A 15,613-nucleotide genomic window follows, 5' to 3' on the forward strand; every position below is an offset into this window, starting at 1 on the left:
CAAGTTTGTTAATTTATACTTTGTACAACATAATTCTATCACTGTTTAGCTGTCTTCTTTGAGACTCTTCAATGTAAGAAAGTGATGAAATATGTCAGTACTTATAACCATTACAGCTCTTTTTTGCTGTTTTTCTTTGAATATTATGAGTTTAAGCTCCTAATCAATACGACTGGTGACCAATATGTGAAAACATGGAAAGTTTGATCAAAACTAGGACAACTCAGATTAGAAGGAACATAGCTTTATTCATTTTCAGTATAACTTCAACAGCATATGAATCACAATTAAACATATGGAGAATAAAAACAGCAAATTGTTAATCCACTTCACATCTGTAAGAACCTCAGCCACATTTTTCTAAATTAGAAAGTGACCACTTTCAAATAAAGGCCAACAAAACCTTAAAAAGAAAAAAAAAGTTAATTGCTGGTCATCCTATAACTTTACTCAATGTCTATTCTACTAATACAGATTTACTTAATTTTATCATTGAAAAAGATTTATTGTTTAATTAATATTGTAATGGCCTGGGAGCCTTGGCAGGTGATTTAATTGCATAATGGATCCTGAATTGGATAAATCCTCCTCAGCGTATGTATCCAGCCCCAAAACCCCCTTTGTTCTTAAAGGACTATGTTCAGCTACAGGGACTGGTTGATGTGTGGCGTCTGCTGAACCCCGAAGTGAAAGACTACTCTTTTTTTATCCACATCCTAATAACTCGGACTTGATTTTTTTTATCCCTAAAACCTGTCTGCATTCTGTTCTATCTTGCTCCATGTGCTCTTTCAGATCATGCTCATTCATTAAGGCATTTATTTAAGTTTGTTTTTCAATTTTTAAAAGTTAATGAAATGTCTTCTAATAGGAACCTAATAGAGAGCTATATTCAACTCTAACTCACAATTACTATATGACCTATGTGATCGCACATACAGTCAAAGGGATGGAACAGACTTTGGCCTTTCCTCTGCCTCATTCACAATTCAATACAGACAACTACTTGTGGAGAAAGTATTAATCCTCACCAGCTATTTTAACCATTTTATGGATTTAGCTTTTTAGGAATACATCCACACGAGGGAGCTCAGAGTACATTCTTCTCAAAACGTCCTGGTATACGCAAGGCTGCTGGTGAATCTGCACACACTGGAGAAATGTCTGCAGTGACCTTTGTTTGATGGGTCAAGATGAGTTCAGTAATGAATAGCAAGAATTATGAAGTGCATGGCAGTACTTGTATCAGGTTATTACACATGATTCACCAGTTTATTACATTCATTAGTCTTTACTGTTCTGGTGTTATGTTATTCCAGAATAACATTCTTTGAGGACTTTGAATTAATAAATTAGATTACTTTATTTACCTTTGGAATTAATAAAGTTTTAATTTTAATTAAAGATATTAGAAAATACAATTGTGATTAAGCATGTGTGGACTATCTTATCTCAGAATGTAAGCTAGTCCATACTGTTTATTTAATTGTCTTTATCTCTCTTTTGTCATTACTTTGTCTTTATGATTACATTGTGTGCATTGTTATAACTCTTGAAAATATCTTTGCTATCTCGTCTTCTTATATATATATATATATATATATATATATACATACAGTACAGACCAAAGGTTTGGACACACCTTTTCATTCAAAGAGTTTTCTTCATTTTCGTGACTATGAAAATTGTAGATTCACACTGAAGGCATCAAAACTATGAATTAACACATGTGGAATTATATACTTAACAAAAATGTGTGAAACAACTGAAAACATGTCTTATATTGTAAGTTCTTCAAAGTAACCACCTTTTGCTTTGAGAATGCCAGTCTTGGCATTCTCTGGATGAGCTTCTAGAGGTCGTCACCTGAAATGGTCTTCCAACAGTCCTGAAGAAGCTCCCAGAGATGCTTAGCACTTGTTGGGCTTTTGCCTTCACTCTGCGGTCCAGCTCACCCCAAACCATCTCGATTGGGTTCAGGTCCGGTGACTGTGGAGGCCAGGTCATCTGGTGCAGCACCCCATCACTCTCCTTCTTGGTCAAATAGCCCTTACACAGCCTGGAGGTGTGTTTGGGGTCATTGTCCTGTTGAAAAATAAATGATGGTCCAACTAAACACAAACCGGATGGAATAGCATGACGCTGCAAGATGCTGTGGTAGCCATGCTGGTTCAGTATGCCTTCAATTTTGAATAAATCCCCAACAGTGTCACCAGCAAAGCACCCCCACACCATCACACCTCCTCCTCCATGCTTCACGGTGGGAACCAGGCATGTAGAGTCCATTCGTTCACCTTTTCTGCGTCGCACAAAGACACAGTGGTTGGAACCAAATATCTCAAAATTGGACTCAGACCAAAGCACAGATTTCCACTGGTCTAATGTCCATTCCTTGTGTTCTTTAGCCCAAACAAGTCTCTTCTTCTTGTTTCCTGTCCTTAGTAGTGGTTTCCTAGCAGCTATTCTACCATAAAGTCCAGATTCACACAGTCTCCTCTAAACAGTTGTTGCAGAGATGTGTCTGCTGCTAGAACTCTGTGTGGCATTGACCTGGTCTCTAATCTGAGCTGCTGTTAACCTGCCATTTCTGAGGCTGGTGACTCGGATGAACTTATCCTCCGCAGCAGAGGTGACTCTTGGTCTTCCTTTCCTGGGGCGGTCCTCATGTGAGCCAGTTTCTTTGTAGCGCTTGATGGTTTTTGCTACTGCACTTGGGGACACTTTCAAAGTTTTCCAAATTTTTTGGACTGACTGACCTTCATTTCTTAAAGTAATGATGGCCACTCGTTTTTCTTTACTTAGCTGCTTTTGTCTTGCCATAATACAAATTCTAACACACTATTCAGTAGGACTATCAGCTGTGTGTCCACCTCACTTCTGCACAACACAACTGATGGTCCAAACCCCATTTAAAAGGCAAGAAATCCCACTTATTAACTTGACAAGGCACAACCTGTGAAGTGAAAAGGTGGCTACTTTGAAAAAACTAGAAAATAAGGCGTATTTTCAGTTGTTTTACACTTTTTTGTATAGTACATATTTTGACATGTGTTAATTCATAGTTTTGATGCCTTCAGTGTAAATCTACAATGTCAATAGTCATGAAAATAAAGGAAACTCATTGAATGAGCAGGTGTGTCCAAACTTTTGGTCTGTACTGTATATATAAAAAATTTAAAAATTCCCTTCTCACCCTCCGTGGGTGGCTCTCTCTCTCTTTCATCCTCTGAGCTCGGGTCCTCTACCAGAGGCCTGGGTGTGCCTAGACTGAGGCACACCCAGTCTGTATTTTTTTACGTCTGTAAAAAAATACATTTTACAGACGTATTAAAACTTTAGCTGTCCTGGGATATGTTTTAGCCACTATATATATATATATATATATATATAAATTCCCTTCTCACCCTCCGTGAGTGGTCTGTTTCATCCTCTGAGCTCGGGTCCTCTACCAGAGGAGCTTGAGGTTCTCCTCCAGTATCTTGGCTGTGCCTAGAACTGCACATTTCTGGACTGAGATGTCTGATGTTGTTCCTGGGATCTGTTTGAGCCACTGCTCCAGTTTGGGGGTCACTGCCCCGAGGGCCCCGATGACCACAGGCACCACTGTGGTCTTCACCTTCCAGGTGCTGCTGCCTAGTGGCTGGTTTGGAGCAAATGACGGCGAAGTGTGTGGCGAACGTATGCACTGGGTTTTATTATCGAAATGAATCCCGTTTCTCTCTCAAAGCTGGAAGAAAATTGGTATCAAGAGAGTTCCTGCCACTCCTAGATTATGTAAATGTTTTATATATGAATGCTTCAACCAAATGCCTTCAATCATTGAATAATGTCCATCATTGTGCTTTCAAGTTTGAAACAGGTAGCAGGCATCTTACAAATCATTGTGAGTTGTATGCAAAAGCTAAATGGCCTGCTTTAAGCGTACGAAGAAACAATCACTTGGTGATCCTGATTTATAAAACTACTCGGCTTGGCTTACTTCCAATTTTTCACGCTCCAATAGCCTTTTTTTTGCATGTCCTCTGTGTTCGAACAGAAAAAGGGAAGCAAGCATTCAGTGTGATGTCTCCTTCAGCTCCAGTCTTATCTGAAGATGTGAGATCTGATTTAATTGGACTTATCTCTAGTGGTTCTTAAAAACATGTAACTTGATTCCATCAACCAGTGTCACTGCTTTTAAAATGTTTGTAATTTGTTTTAAACTTGTGATATGTTTAAATTTGTTTTAGTTTTGTGTAACCAGCTTGTGTGTTGCAGATTTCTTCCCAGGTCCCTCTTGAAAATGAGATCTTATTTATTATTGTTATAGGATAAGTTTCTAAACTACAGAAAAGTAATTGTTAGGGACGCAGGAACATGAAACTTTGGGCCTCTGTTGATATTTGTTAATAAGACTGCTGTTATGACAGTATTTACTAGAGGTGTGCCGATTGATCGGTCACCGATCATAATCGGGCCAATTTTCGTGAAAAAGTGCATGATCGATGATCATTGGCTCTTGTTGCCCATACCGATCACCTGCATCTCATTTTGCAGCCTGTCTGTGCAGCTGGTCTCCTCTTTCCTTCACTCTGCACAAACGCGCAGCAACAAATCCTAAGCGATGTTGAACTATAACGCACTGAGTGAATGGGGAAGTTTGCATGTTGCGGCGGAAAATTGAAGCACGTCAAAATGCATCAACACAACGAAGCTAATACGACATAAAAACAATGCCATACTTGACGGAGTTTGGCTACATCGAGGCTCACTGCAGTAAAAAAAGACATATGGAGGATCAGATAGCAGGTAAAGCAGCGCACAGCTACAAACACTCACCCGGATTATTAGCATGACGGTCAGAAAGCTAAACCAATAACCTGCAAATTATTTAAGTCTTTGAGCTGCGATGTAAGACGCTGGTTCTGCTCTCGCTGTTGAAACGCTGCTACGTGCTACAGGTAGTAATATTTCACAGACGGAGCGCCGCTTCTGCTCCACCTGGTAGTGACTCTCACACCGAACCTCTGTTTAAAGCTGCAGCATCTAACCTAAAAAAATACATTTTACATACGTATTAAAACTTTAGCTGTCCTAACATGAGACAGATAATCTCTAAAGAAATAATCGATCTCTTTTCTGCTCTGCATAATTACTCCGCTCAGTCAGAAACAGCCACTCAGAACTAGCAGTAATCAGCTAGCCACCATGCTATCAGGAAGTTTTCATTCAGTAACTCAGGATTGTTTATTGTAATGGAATCTGTATTTGCCTTTGAATGTTAAGTTTTATACTTGAATTTCTTTGGCAATGTTGAGAGGTTTTATTTTGGATCTTTGCATTATTTAGCCTCTTCAGAGCCTTCATATGTTATTACTCGGTTAAAGATAGTATTATCAATAGCAGTACAATTTGCAGAATGCCTGTTTTGTTTAGTTTTCTTCTTGGAAAAACAAGTTTTTGTCTAAATTAAGGTGAATTTATGGTTCCTTTTTCCACATAATGAAACCGGTAGTGTTTATGATAAAAATATAATAATAATAATTATGTGATCGGTATCGGTGATCGGTATCAGCGATAAGCCCTCCTTGGTGATTGGTATCGGCAGGAAAAAACTTGATCGGCACATCTCTAGTATTTACCAACATTTAATATATCTTTTTTTATTTGATTACTCAATTAATCATCAAAATACTTAATAGATTACCTAATTACTAAATAATTGTTTAAAACAGCCTTAAAGCATACACATTGGAGCTAATAATGTCAATGTTTTCCCTGCTCTTCTACACTGTTAATGCCAGGCCTCAAACCCAGGACAATATAAACAACGAGATCACTGTTCCAGCAAAGATTGTAGAAGGACAAGCACATAGCCAGCAAGCGCAAACAGTTTCCAAACAAACTTTAATGAACTTCAAGGCTTCAGCTGGATACAAAGTTATTGTGGGCTCCACATCCCTCACTCCTTCAATATCCTGGGAGATAAGACTGCTGCAAACCGATGAACAGCAGTCTCCCAAGATACCAACTGGAAACAGAGCTGACTGGGGAGATTTCAACATCCGGTTTACATGCAAGTATCAGCTGATCACCGAGCCCCAAAAGTTAAGGAAATCGGCTGGCCAACAAATGCATCCTATATTGCATGTAGGATACGATGTAAACAGCACTGTCAGAGATGCAATAGGTTTAGCATGTATGTGAATAATCTAATCGTCTGACTGTTGATTGCAGCCTGTCCACATTAATAGTAGAAATTGAGGACCCCAAAACCAAATTTCATTAAGGACCCCATGAAGGCTTGGGCCGGTGTTATAGATCAACTGGTGGCTAAATCAACTGGTTGAAATCTATGCGCACCGCAGATGTTTGGCTGTGTCGATGCCACCTACAACGCAGATGAAAAATGCTACTTGCATGAAAAAACCGTTTGCAAAACTTTACTATAACTCCCATTTGACGCAAATATGTTTAATTTTGCATGTGAAAATTACATTTCAAAACAATTTTCTAAAGAACAGCCTTCATTGCGCTTTGAAAACACCGCATTTGAGCATAACCAGATCAATGAATAACACAATCCCTTTCACATTCAGGTTCACCAGAATACATTAACTCATAAATAGCCGCAATGTAAACCTAAGTGGATAGTTTCTGCTTTTTGTAACCAGCACTGGAATTGACTCTCAAGTACCTGTTATGCGAGTTGCTTACATTACAGGTAACCAAAAGGTAAACAGTAATTGTTTCATTGCTTTGCGACATTTACTACCCACAGTAAGTGTTGCTAAGCAATAAGGTTGTTGTAATATTTAATAAAATTTAACTCACATACCTGATGGTGTTGCTTGTGGTGTTTATGTGTCCAATTAGAAAGGAATATCAAGTAATGTCGATAAGTTGTACTGTAATAAAATCTCATCTAAATGATATAAAGTTAACAGCTAATGTTGGTGGTGGTGATATCCAAACTGACAAGCCGAAATTATGATAATAAACGTTCCTACATTCCTGTCGGATACCACCAACAGATTATGAGTCATATCTACAGTATGTGTCCGTGTGTTCTCTACTGGGAAACAGTTTGCAAGCTGTTGACGAAGGGAAATCAAATTAAAAACAGAACGAGCCGCATTAAGATTAACTAGTGACAGTCAAACAGGGTCCTGAACGCAATGTTTGTAAAAAATTAGGTGGTTTTGTCATTTCCTGATCAAAACGCGACAAACGTAAATAAACAGATATGAAAATGTCTCTTCTTTCTCTAAGAGCTCTTCAAAACATAATGGTATGATTGAAGAATACTTTAAAAGTTCACTAAACTATACCCCACTTCAAAGGAGACTGTACTAAACAGTTAGAATTTGTACTACCACCCAGCATGACGATCATTTTGCGTCTTTTCAGTCTTTTGTTGACTGACATGCTCTGCAAACATATCAATAAATATAAACAGTTATAATACCATGCAAACTAATTCATTGCTCATTTAATGGAAGCCACATTACTTTGTTTTCACTTTAAGACTTCACTGGGCTGCAGAAGCAAAGCTGTGCAACTTGGTAATCTGACAATATTCTCATAGTTAAAGTTTGTCTGGCAAACCACAATATTACCTCCAAAATGTTGGCAACAAGTTAATTATTTTATTTTTGTAGACAATAAAATAAACTGGTCCAAAAAGGGAAGCAGACGATGGCGCTGCCAGCTAAACTCGTCCCAGCGGTCGCTGAGTTCTGAGCAGGCGCCGTTTTAACCACTAAACTATGACGTCAGCTGAGAGGCTGACGTTCCTACCTGACATTGATCGTCATCTAACGACACGCCGCGCTTTAGGAAGCAAACCTGGATTAACTGGTGACACTTTCAGAATCTCAATTCGAGTGAAGATTTTAACCTGTTTCTGATGGAAAAGTATTGTTTTTTCAGCGATGTCTCATATGGTTGAGAATTACAGTCACTTGATGAAAAGAATAAAGACGTTTAGTTAAATTACGAGAAAAAATATCAACAATAATGCAGAAATGACACGTAGAGCTGCGGTAGCCATGTCTTCTGTAAATGAGCTATGAAATAAAGTGTAACATTACAGACACAGTTAAGATTTTGCTATAGTTTCTGTGGATACCTATTTGAAATATCACAATATTAGGAATGTGTGGGAAAACTACACGGCCAGTCGATCTTTTTAAACACTTCATTTTTAATCCCAAGGCTCTTTAACATTTATGTCGGCTTTCAGAGATTAATCTTTGCTTTGAGATCTGGTCATTCCACATCGAGATCTATTTCAATCTTTCTTTGACGAGTTTCAACCTCTGAAGCATAAGTCAGAACAAGTTCTATGTAATTTACAGACTTTGATGGTTTTGCAGATGAACTTTAAAAAAAAAAAGGGGGGGGCAACATATTATATTAGACCAATAAAGTCTTTCTAATTAGTTATTCCCGAGATCTTGGTGGTTGTTTTACGGAATCGGATAGTATTTTTGAAAAGATTTGTAGTTCTTTAAGCTTATCGCATTGTTTACTTCCTGGTTCGGTAAAGGGGTCCTAAAAAGCCACGCCCACAGAAACATCAGTCTTTTCCAGCTGCCACCACCCGTTGATCTATAACACCGGCCCTGCCTCGGAGTTTGGGGTGTTTGCTTGGAGGGTGTTTGTCCCTTAATAAGTTTCACGGTGTTCCTACCGAGTTTTTAGAAACCAATTTATGTCGCATTTACGGCCCCCGCTGAGAAATGGTTACCAATTGTTCATTAAAACACTGACATGGAATGTGGGATAGTAGTAACATGACGAAATTCAGCCACAATGTAAGTGACAACAACCCAAAGCCTAGGGGTTGGAGTGAGAACTTACTTGAAGGTAAGGATGCACAAAGGTCGGTAGGACTTGTGGCTAGTGTTGTCCGCCATCCTTTTCCCCCAGAAATCGTTCCTGAAGATGTTCCGCAAACTGGATCCCGGTCGGACATCCGGATTGTTTACGATAGCCCACACATCATCGTGCACTAACTCCCCGTAGAGAGAGTTGCTGTAGCACAGCGAGCACAGAACGAACAGCGCAGCGTAGCAAGCTGCAGCCCACACCGCTTCCAACTGGAGAAGCAGCCGCCCCTGCTGGTGGCCTTTCTTCTCTCGCCCCGAAACAGTCATGTCGGGCCTGGTTTCCACCGCGGCACCGCTTGGCTGAGGTGAAAGTCAAACACGTCAGAAAATACGACCATACCGTCGGGCAGGCAGCGGCTGAGTTTGCCGAGGTCAGATAGTGTGGATGTGTTGTGCTGCCTTCAGGTTCAGTCCGAAAGTGTAGGGAATTTGGAACATTAGCGCCGGCATGTACTGCATACACCTACTAGAAAATGTGAAACTTACTCCTTTAAGTTTTTCCTGAATTAAATTTCAGCGATTTCACTGATTGGCTGTTCTCATTTTAGTTATGTAATTATTTATTGTTTTAATTTTATGTATTTGTTCAATAACCCACTGATCCCAATATCGGCGTTTCTCGTTTATTACATGCGTTCATTTCCTATTCAGAGGAATGTTGAAAAAATGTGTTGGAAGACAAAACTTTGTTTTAAGTTAATGCTAATAAACAATAGCCTAAAGCGACGTTGATTTTGCTGTTAAATGAACCAACACAACATGCCCGCTTGCCCTATAGCTATACTTGGATGCGTTGGGATGAGAGCTGGATGGAAGTGACAGTGTTAATTCTGCGAGCCAAAGTGGAGCACTTGAATGCGACATCTTCATTGAGCTCGCGACTGTCTTACGCATGCGCAAATATATGCTACCCCTGGTCTTGGGAACTGTAGCAGCTGCAGAGAAGTCTGTGGAGCAGGCAGTGTGAGCGCCACCAACCTATCGACTTCACATGAGCAGCAACACAGCAGAACAAACGATAAGCTTCTGTTTCTTCACGCTGGAGTACGAAGCCCTCGACGGGACATGGGGATTTAGAATGTTTCACTTAGTGATAAAGTAGCTAAAATGGGTTTTTCAATATTCTAATTTACTGAATGGGTCTGTACTGCAAATAACTCAATGAACAAATACATAGAGCCACATGCATCCCATAAGTTACATTTACTTTAATATAATTAGTTTTAGATTTTTCAGTGAAAAGTTTAGTCATTTCAGTCACACAATTCACTAAGTGGAACACGTTATGGATAAAATAAAATACACAGACTTATGTTTTTTAGCTTCTGTTAGTCATAATAATTTTAATCTTCCAGAACATAAAAAACGTGACAATTTTTTTGAAAGAGTATTACATCTGAAAATTAAATATAGAAATGTAATCCTTTTTTTATTAAGAGAAAAAGTTATCCAAACCAACATGACCCTTTGCAAGAATTTGGCCCACTGAATCTATAGTTATCCCAGCCATAGCTGGCAAAAAGTTTGCACAAATTGTGAATGAGTCTTTTAACACCACTGAGGATTTTTGTGTACTCTCCTTTTCTGCAAAATTCTTGATTCCATTAAACATGGTAAACTGTCCAGGTTTTAAGGAAGCAAAGCATTAAAATAAAATCAAACTATCACCATGTTTTACTTTGTGTGATGCTCTCACAAAAGTATCATGCCACTCTCACAAAGTGTACTGCTTACAAAGTTAGCCTTCTAATCCCTTAAGAACATTTCTAAGATTAAAGAACTAACATCCCAAAAATCTAGAGGAACTCATCCATGTGTTTTATCTTTAGTAGAATTGATGACTTCAACAGTGTCTTCACAGATCTGCAGCTAGCGTCCTAACTAAAACGACGTAAAGAATAGACTTTAGTTTATAAATCACGGAATGGCTTAGCACCAAAATACAATGTTGTAAAAACCTTCCAGACCACTCAGGTCTTCTGGTTCAAGTCTACTCTGCATCCACAGAACCAAACAAGTTTAAGCAGCATTCAGTTTTTACACCCCATGAATCTGGAACAAGCAGATTAATATTAACTGGAAGTGATCAATCTATATGTTGCATGTTTGATTATGGCTATTCTTCACGATATCACATTCTGACAAAATCTAATATTTATTGCTTGTTTCATAATTGGTTACTGTATTTTATTTTTATTGTGTAAAGCACTTTGAACTGCCTTGTTGCTGAAATATGAAGTCAAAAATATACTTGACTTCAATGAAGAACATAATATTCACAGCTGTGAATATGGAAGGGTAGGAAGTCATAAGGAGGAAGGAGGCTGTTGAGACGGTTTACCAGGTCGAGAAAGAGTTACATGCTGTTAGACAAAAGAGTTACATCTTTGATTCTATTAGACCAGGGATGCCCGTGGTCGGTCCTCTGGGGCCGGCATCCTGCACGTTTTGGTTCTCTCCCTGGTGGTAGTAACAACCTTTTCAACTTGTCAATGTTCCTCTTAGGGCTTCTAACGAGCCTTCATTTGATCCGGGTGCGTTAAACCAGGGAGAGAACTGGGACGTGCGCTATGCCGGCCCTTGAAGACCGACTTTGGGCACCCCTGTGTTGGACGCTAAGGCCCATTTCTCAGAAAAAACAAACTTATCAGGCCACAGAGACATGGTTATGAAATAACCTAGCTAGAATTACTAAAGATATATATATATATATATATCCATCCATTTTTTTTCACCCTTGTCCCTCAGTGGGGTCAGGAGGTGCTGGCGCCCATCGCCAGCTAACGTTCCGGGCGAGAGGCGGGGTCACCCTGGACAGGTCGCCAGTCTGTCACAGGGCAACACAGAGACACACAACCATGCACACACACACACACACCTAGGGGCAATTTAGACAGACCAATAAACCTGACAGTCATGTTTTTGGACTGTGGGAGGAAACCGGAGTACCTGGAGAAAACCCACCATGCACAGGGAGAACATGGAGACTCCATGCAGAAAGACCGGGGCCGGGAATTGAACCCAGAACCTTCTTGCTGCAAGGCAACAGCTCTACCAACTGCGCCACTGTGCAGCCTCTATATATATATATATATATATATATATATATATATATATACACACACACACACACACACACACACACACACACACACACACACACACACACACACACACACACACACACACACACACACACACACACACACACGCACACACACACACACACACGCACACACACAGAGAGAGAGAAAGAGAGAGAGAGAGAGACTCAGACATGGAAGAATAACTGAACCTTTGGTGATCAAATTATGAAATAAACATTACTAGAAACCCTGCAGGGAGACTGAAATAAGAAATAACTAGAAGGATAAAATAGAATTTAACTATAGTCATTAAAGAAGGCTTGAGATGGACTCAGACAAACAAGGAAAAGCAATAATATAATTCTAACTACACTAAATACCTCTAATAATATCAAAAGGACCATGAAGGGCTAAACTAAATTGAACTAAAACATGAAGCTAAATAAAATGAAAAGCAAAACAAACCCAAAAACCCAGTGTCCTGACAGATGTCTGATTATATAATTGTTTACTTTAATCACATAAAATACTTATTTAAAAATATAATCTTTCATTACGTGTATGTTTATTACCTGAAATATTTAAATTTCAAATTTTGACTTAAAATGTGGTTCATTTCTTTACCTGTTTACGTGCAACTTGAAGTGCTTGAATCAAACGATTCATGGATGTTTAATACATTAAATTATTAAATGAGAGAAAACAGCCACTTCCAACTGTATTTCAACACAAATGGTTTGTTCCTCTTCAGAAACATAAAGTGTCTAGGTGCTGAGCTCCTCTCCTGGGTTTCTTCCTCCTCAGCCTCTCCAACTTGCTCCTCTTCTATTGCCTCCGCTACTGTGTTTTCATTATTTACCTCTTCTGGGGTAAATAATGAAAACAGTCTCAGTAACTTGTTGATCCTCCATGGTTTTGCTGTATCGCCTCTTTAATTGATAACAGTGACGTCACGTTCCAAAGCACGTGACGTCACTGCTGTAGACGGAGGGATATCAGTGCCATCTTTGGGGTCCATAAACATAACTGACAAAAACAACAGTCTCGCAGATTTTTTTTAGTCCAAGTTACTTAAAATAATTTATGGAAGTGTTAGGATTAGGTACGAACTTGCTGCGTTATTGAATGTAATGTCCGATCACACTACTGAAATGGTAAAAAGATGGAAAACGGACTTTCGTTTCACTATTTTCCTGCTTGGAATCAACGCGAGGAGGCTAAGCTATCGGAGTAGGGTTGCCACCTGTCCCTTAAAAAACGGAATCGTCCCGTATTTGGCTGTTAAATGTTGCGTCCCGTATTGAACCGATCTTTGACGCGATTTGTTCCGTATTTCTATAAATGTCCAATAGACACGCCTAACACACACATAACACTAAGTGTAACAATAATGACCAAAATAAAACACAGGAAATATTAAGGTCAGCTAAATTCTCGTCGCGGGAGATAAAGGACCCCTGAACCCTACGGACCCATAGACATAATATAAGAATAGAAGCCTCATGGACCGCTGTCGCCTATTGTCAAGTACACCTGCTGCAGCAAACAGAAAGGAGCGAGGACGGACCTCTGTCAGTCTCATATCTTATTTGGAAATGGGACCATTGCACTCCGGAAGTGAAGGGGGCGCTATTTCCTACATTATCCGCGTTCTTCCGTTTTAACTTTCTTTTGAAATCTGTGATTTAGCTTCATCTGTAGGAAGGAGCTTCACTCTCAGCATGTATTTCAACTTCTTTTTTATTTACTTCAGCTTTTAACAAATTCCGTAGCTTTCTGTGTACTTCTAAATCTGCTTGTTAGTCGCATCTTTTTGGGCCTGGTACTGCCTCTGGTGGCGTGGGGGTGGTAACACAACTAATATGATTACGTCACTAAACGAGAATACCACAAAATCACGAAGCTGAAGTTGGTTTCCGTTTCTAGCTTCCAATAGCTAAAGGGCGATTCCACTTAATTTGTCACGACCTTCTGCATCTTTAATCAACTCTAGTTTAAAAACTACTACACCTAGACACTTGAAACTTGGACTGGATTATTCTCAGCTTCAAGAAGAATCTTTATAACCATGTTTGCAATTTGTGAAACCCTTTTCTGATTTGTGAAACTTCAATAAAGTTTGATTATCACCATTTTTTGCATCTCTTTCATACTAGAACTGCTCTAATTAGAAAACTACAACACCCAGACACTTCAAACCTGGACTAAATTATTTTGCTCTAACAGCAGAATATTTATAACCATGTTTGCAATTTGTGAAACCTTTTTCTGATTTGTGAAAACTCAATAAAGGTAGATTATCACAATTTTTTGGGAACTCTTTTATACTAGAACTGCTCTCATTAAAAAACTACAAGTCCTAGACACTTCAAACCTGGACTAGATTATTCTGCTCTAACAGCAGAATATTTAAAACCATGTTTGGGATTTGTGAAACATTTTCCTGATTTGTGAAACTTAACTTCACTTAACAGACCCCTGCAAAGGCTCTTTCCTTCCAACAGCCAGCATGATCGACAATAACTCGTTGAAGAATTAATGAGTTACAACAGGGGTGTAACCTGCAACTTTTAGAAGTATCCTTACTCCAACAGACCGGGATTAGCTCTAAAGAGGCCTGGTAACGAGCCACTCATTTGATTCAGGTGTGTTGTAGCTCTCGAGGACTGGAGTTAGGCACCCCTGAGTTACAACATTTAATTTCCTGTTGGGATTAATAAAGTGTTTTTCAATTATAATTGAATTTGGGACAAAAACCGCATGGAACAAGTGTGAATAGTAATCTGATCTTTAGTGAAGTTTCACAAATCACATAAAGGTTTCACAAATCCCAAACATGGATTAAAATATTCTACTATTAGAGCAGAATAATATACTCCAGGTTTGAAGACTCTAGGTGTTGTAGTTTTAGAGCTGGAGCAGCTCTCATGTGACCAACATCCAGGTCACATGAGACAATAAATAAATCAACATTTATTGAAGTTTCACAAATCAGAAAAAAGCTTCACAAATCCCAAACATAGTTTCAAATATTCTGCAGAATAATCTAGTTCAAGTTTGAAGAGTCTATGAGTTGTATTTTAGGAACTGGAGCAGTTCTAGTGTGATTCAGATGCAAAAAATGGTGAAAATCGACCTTTATTGAAGTTTCACAAATCAGAAAAAGGTTTCACAAATCACAATCATGGTTTCAAATATTCTTCTATTAGAGTAGAAAAATCCAGTGCAGGTTTGAAGTGTCTAGGAGTTGTCGTTTTTTAATTAGAACAGTTCTATGATGATCCGGATGCAAAAAAATGGTGAAAATTTAACTTAATTGAGTTTTCACAAATCAGATAAAAGTTTCACAAATCACAAACATGGTTCTAAATATTCTGTTCTTAGTTGAGAATAATGCAGTTGAGGTTTGGAGAGTCTAGGTGTCGTAGTTTTGGAAATAGAGCAGTTCTCGTGTGACCAAGATAAAAAAAAAAAAAGTGGTGAAATAGCCCTTTTTTGAAGTTTCACAAATCAGAAAAAAGTTTTCACAAATACCAAACATGGTTTTAAATATCCAGCTTAAAAAAGGAGAATAATCCAGTCCAAGTTTCAAGTGTCTAGGAATTGTATTTTTTTTATTAGAGCAGTTCTAGTAATGAAAGAGGTGCCAAAAAA

At 38.8% G+C, this 15,613-nt stretch overlaps 1 protein-coding gene across 3 annotated transcripts in view; it reads right to left on the reverse strand.

Moving 5' to 3' along the window:
- The window catches only part of tmtc1 (transmembrane O-mannosyltransferase targeting cadherins 1), a 103,407-nt gene extending 94,105 nt beyond the window's left edge, over positions 1-9,302 (reverse strand). The window contains exon 1 of one of the 3 annotated variants that reach the window (XM_008401212.3): positions 8,845-9,298. In XM_008401212.3, coding sequence (XP_008399434.1) covers positions 8,845-9,140 — 296 coding nt within the window. In that variant the 5' untranslated portion in view covers positions 9,141-9,298. Of the gene's footprint in view, positions 1-8,844 lie in introns of all 3 variants that reach the window. The other 2 variants (XM_008401213.3, XM_008401214.3) reach the window with 2 other exon arrangements.
- Positions 9,303-15,613: the final 6,311 nt, after the last annotated feature.

The sequence above is a fragment of the Poecilia reticulata genome, chromosome 23, assembly GCF_904066995.2.
Source record: "Poecilia reticulata chromosome 23, P_reticulata-male-v2, whole genome shotgun sequence".
Taxonomy (NCBI): domain Eukaryota; kingdom Metazoa; phylum Chordata; class Actinopteri; order Cyprinodontiformes; family Poeciliidae; genus Poecilia; species Poecilia reticulata.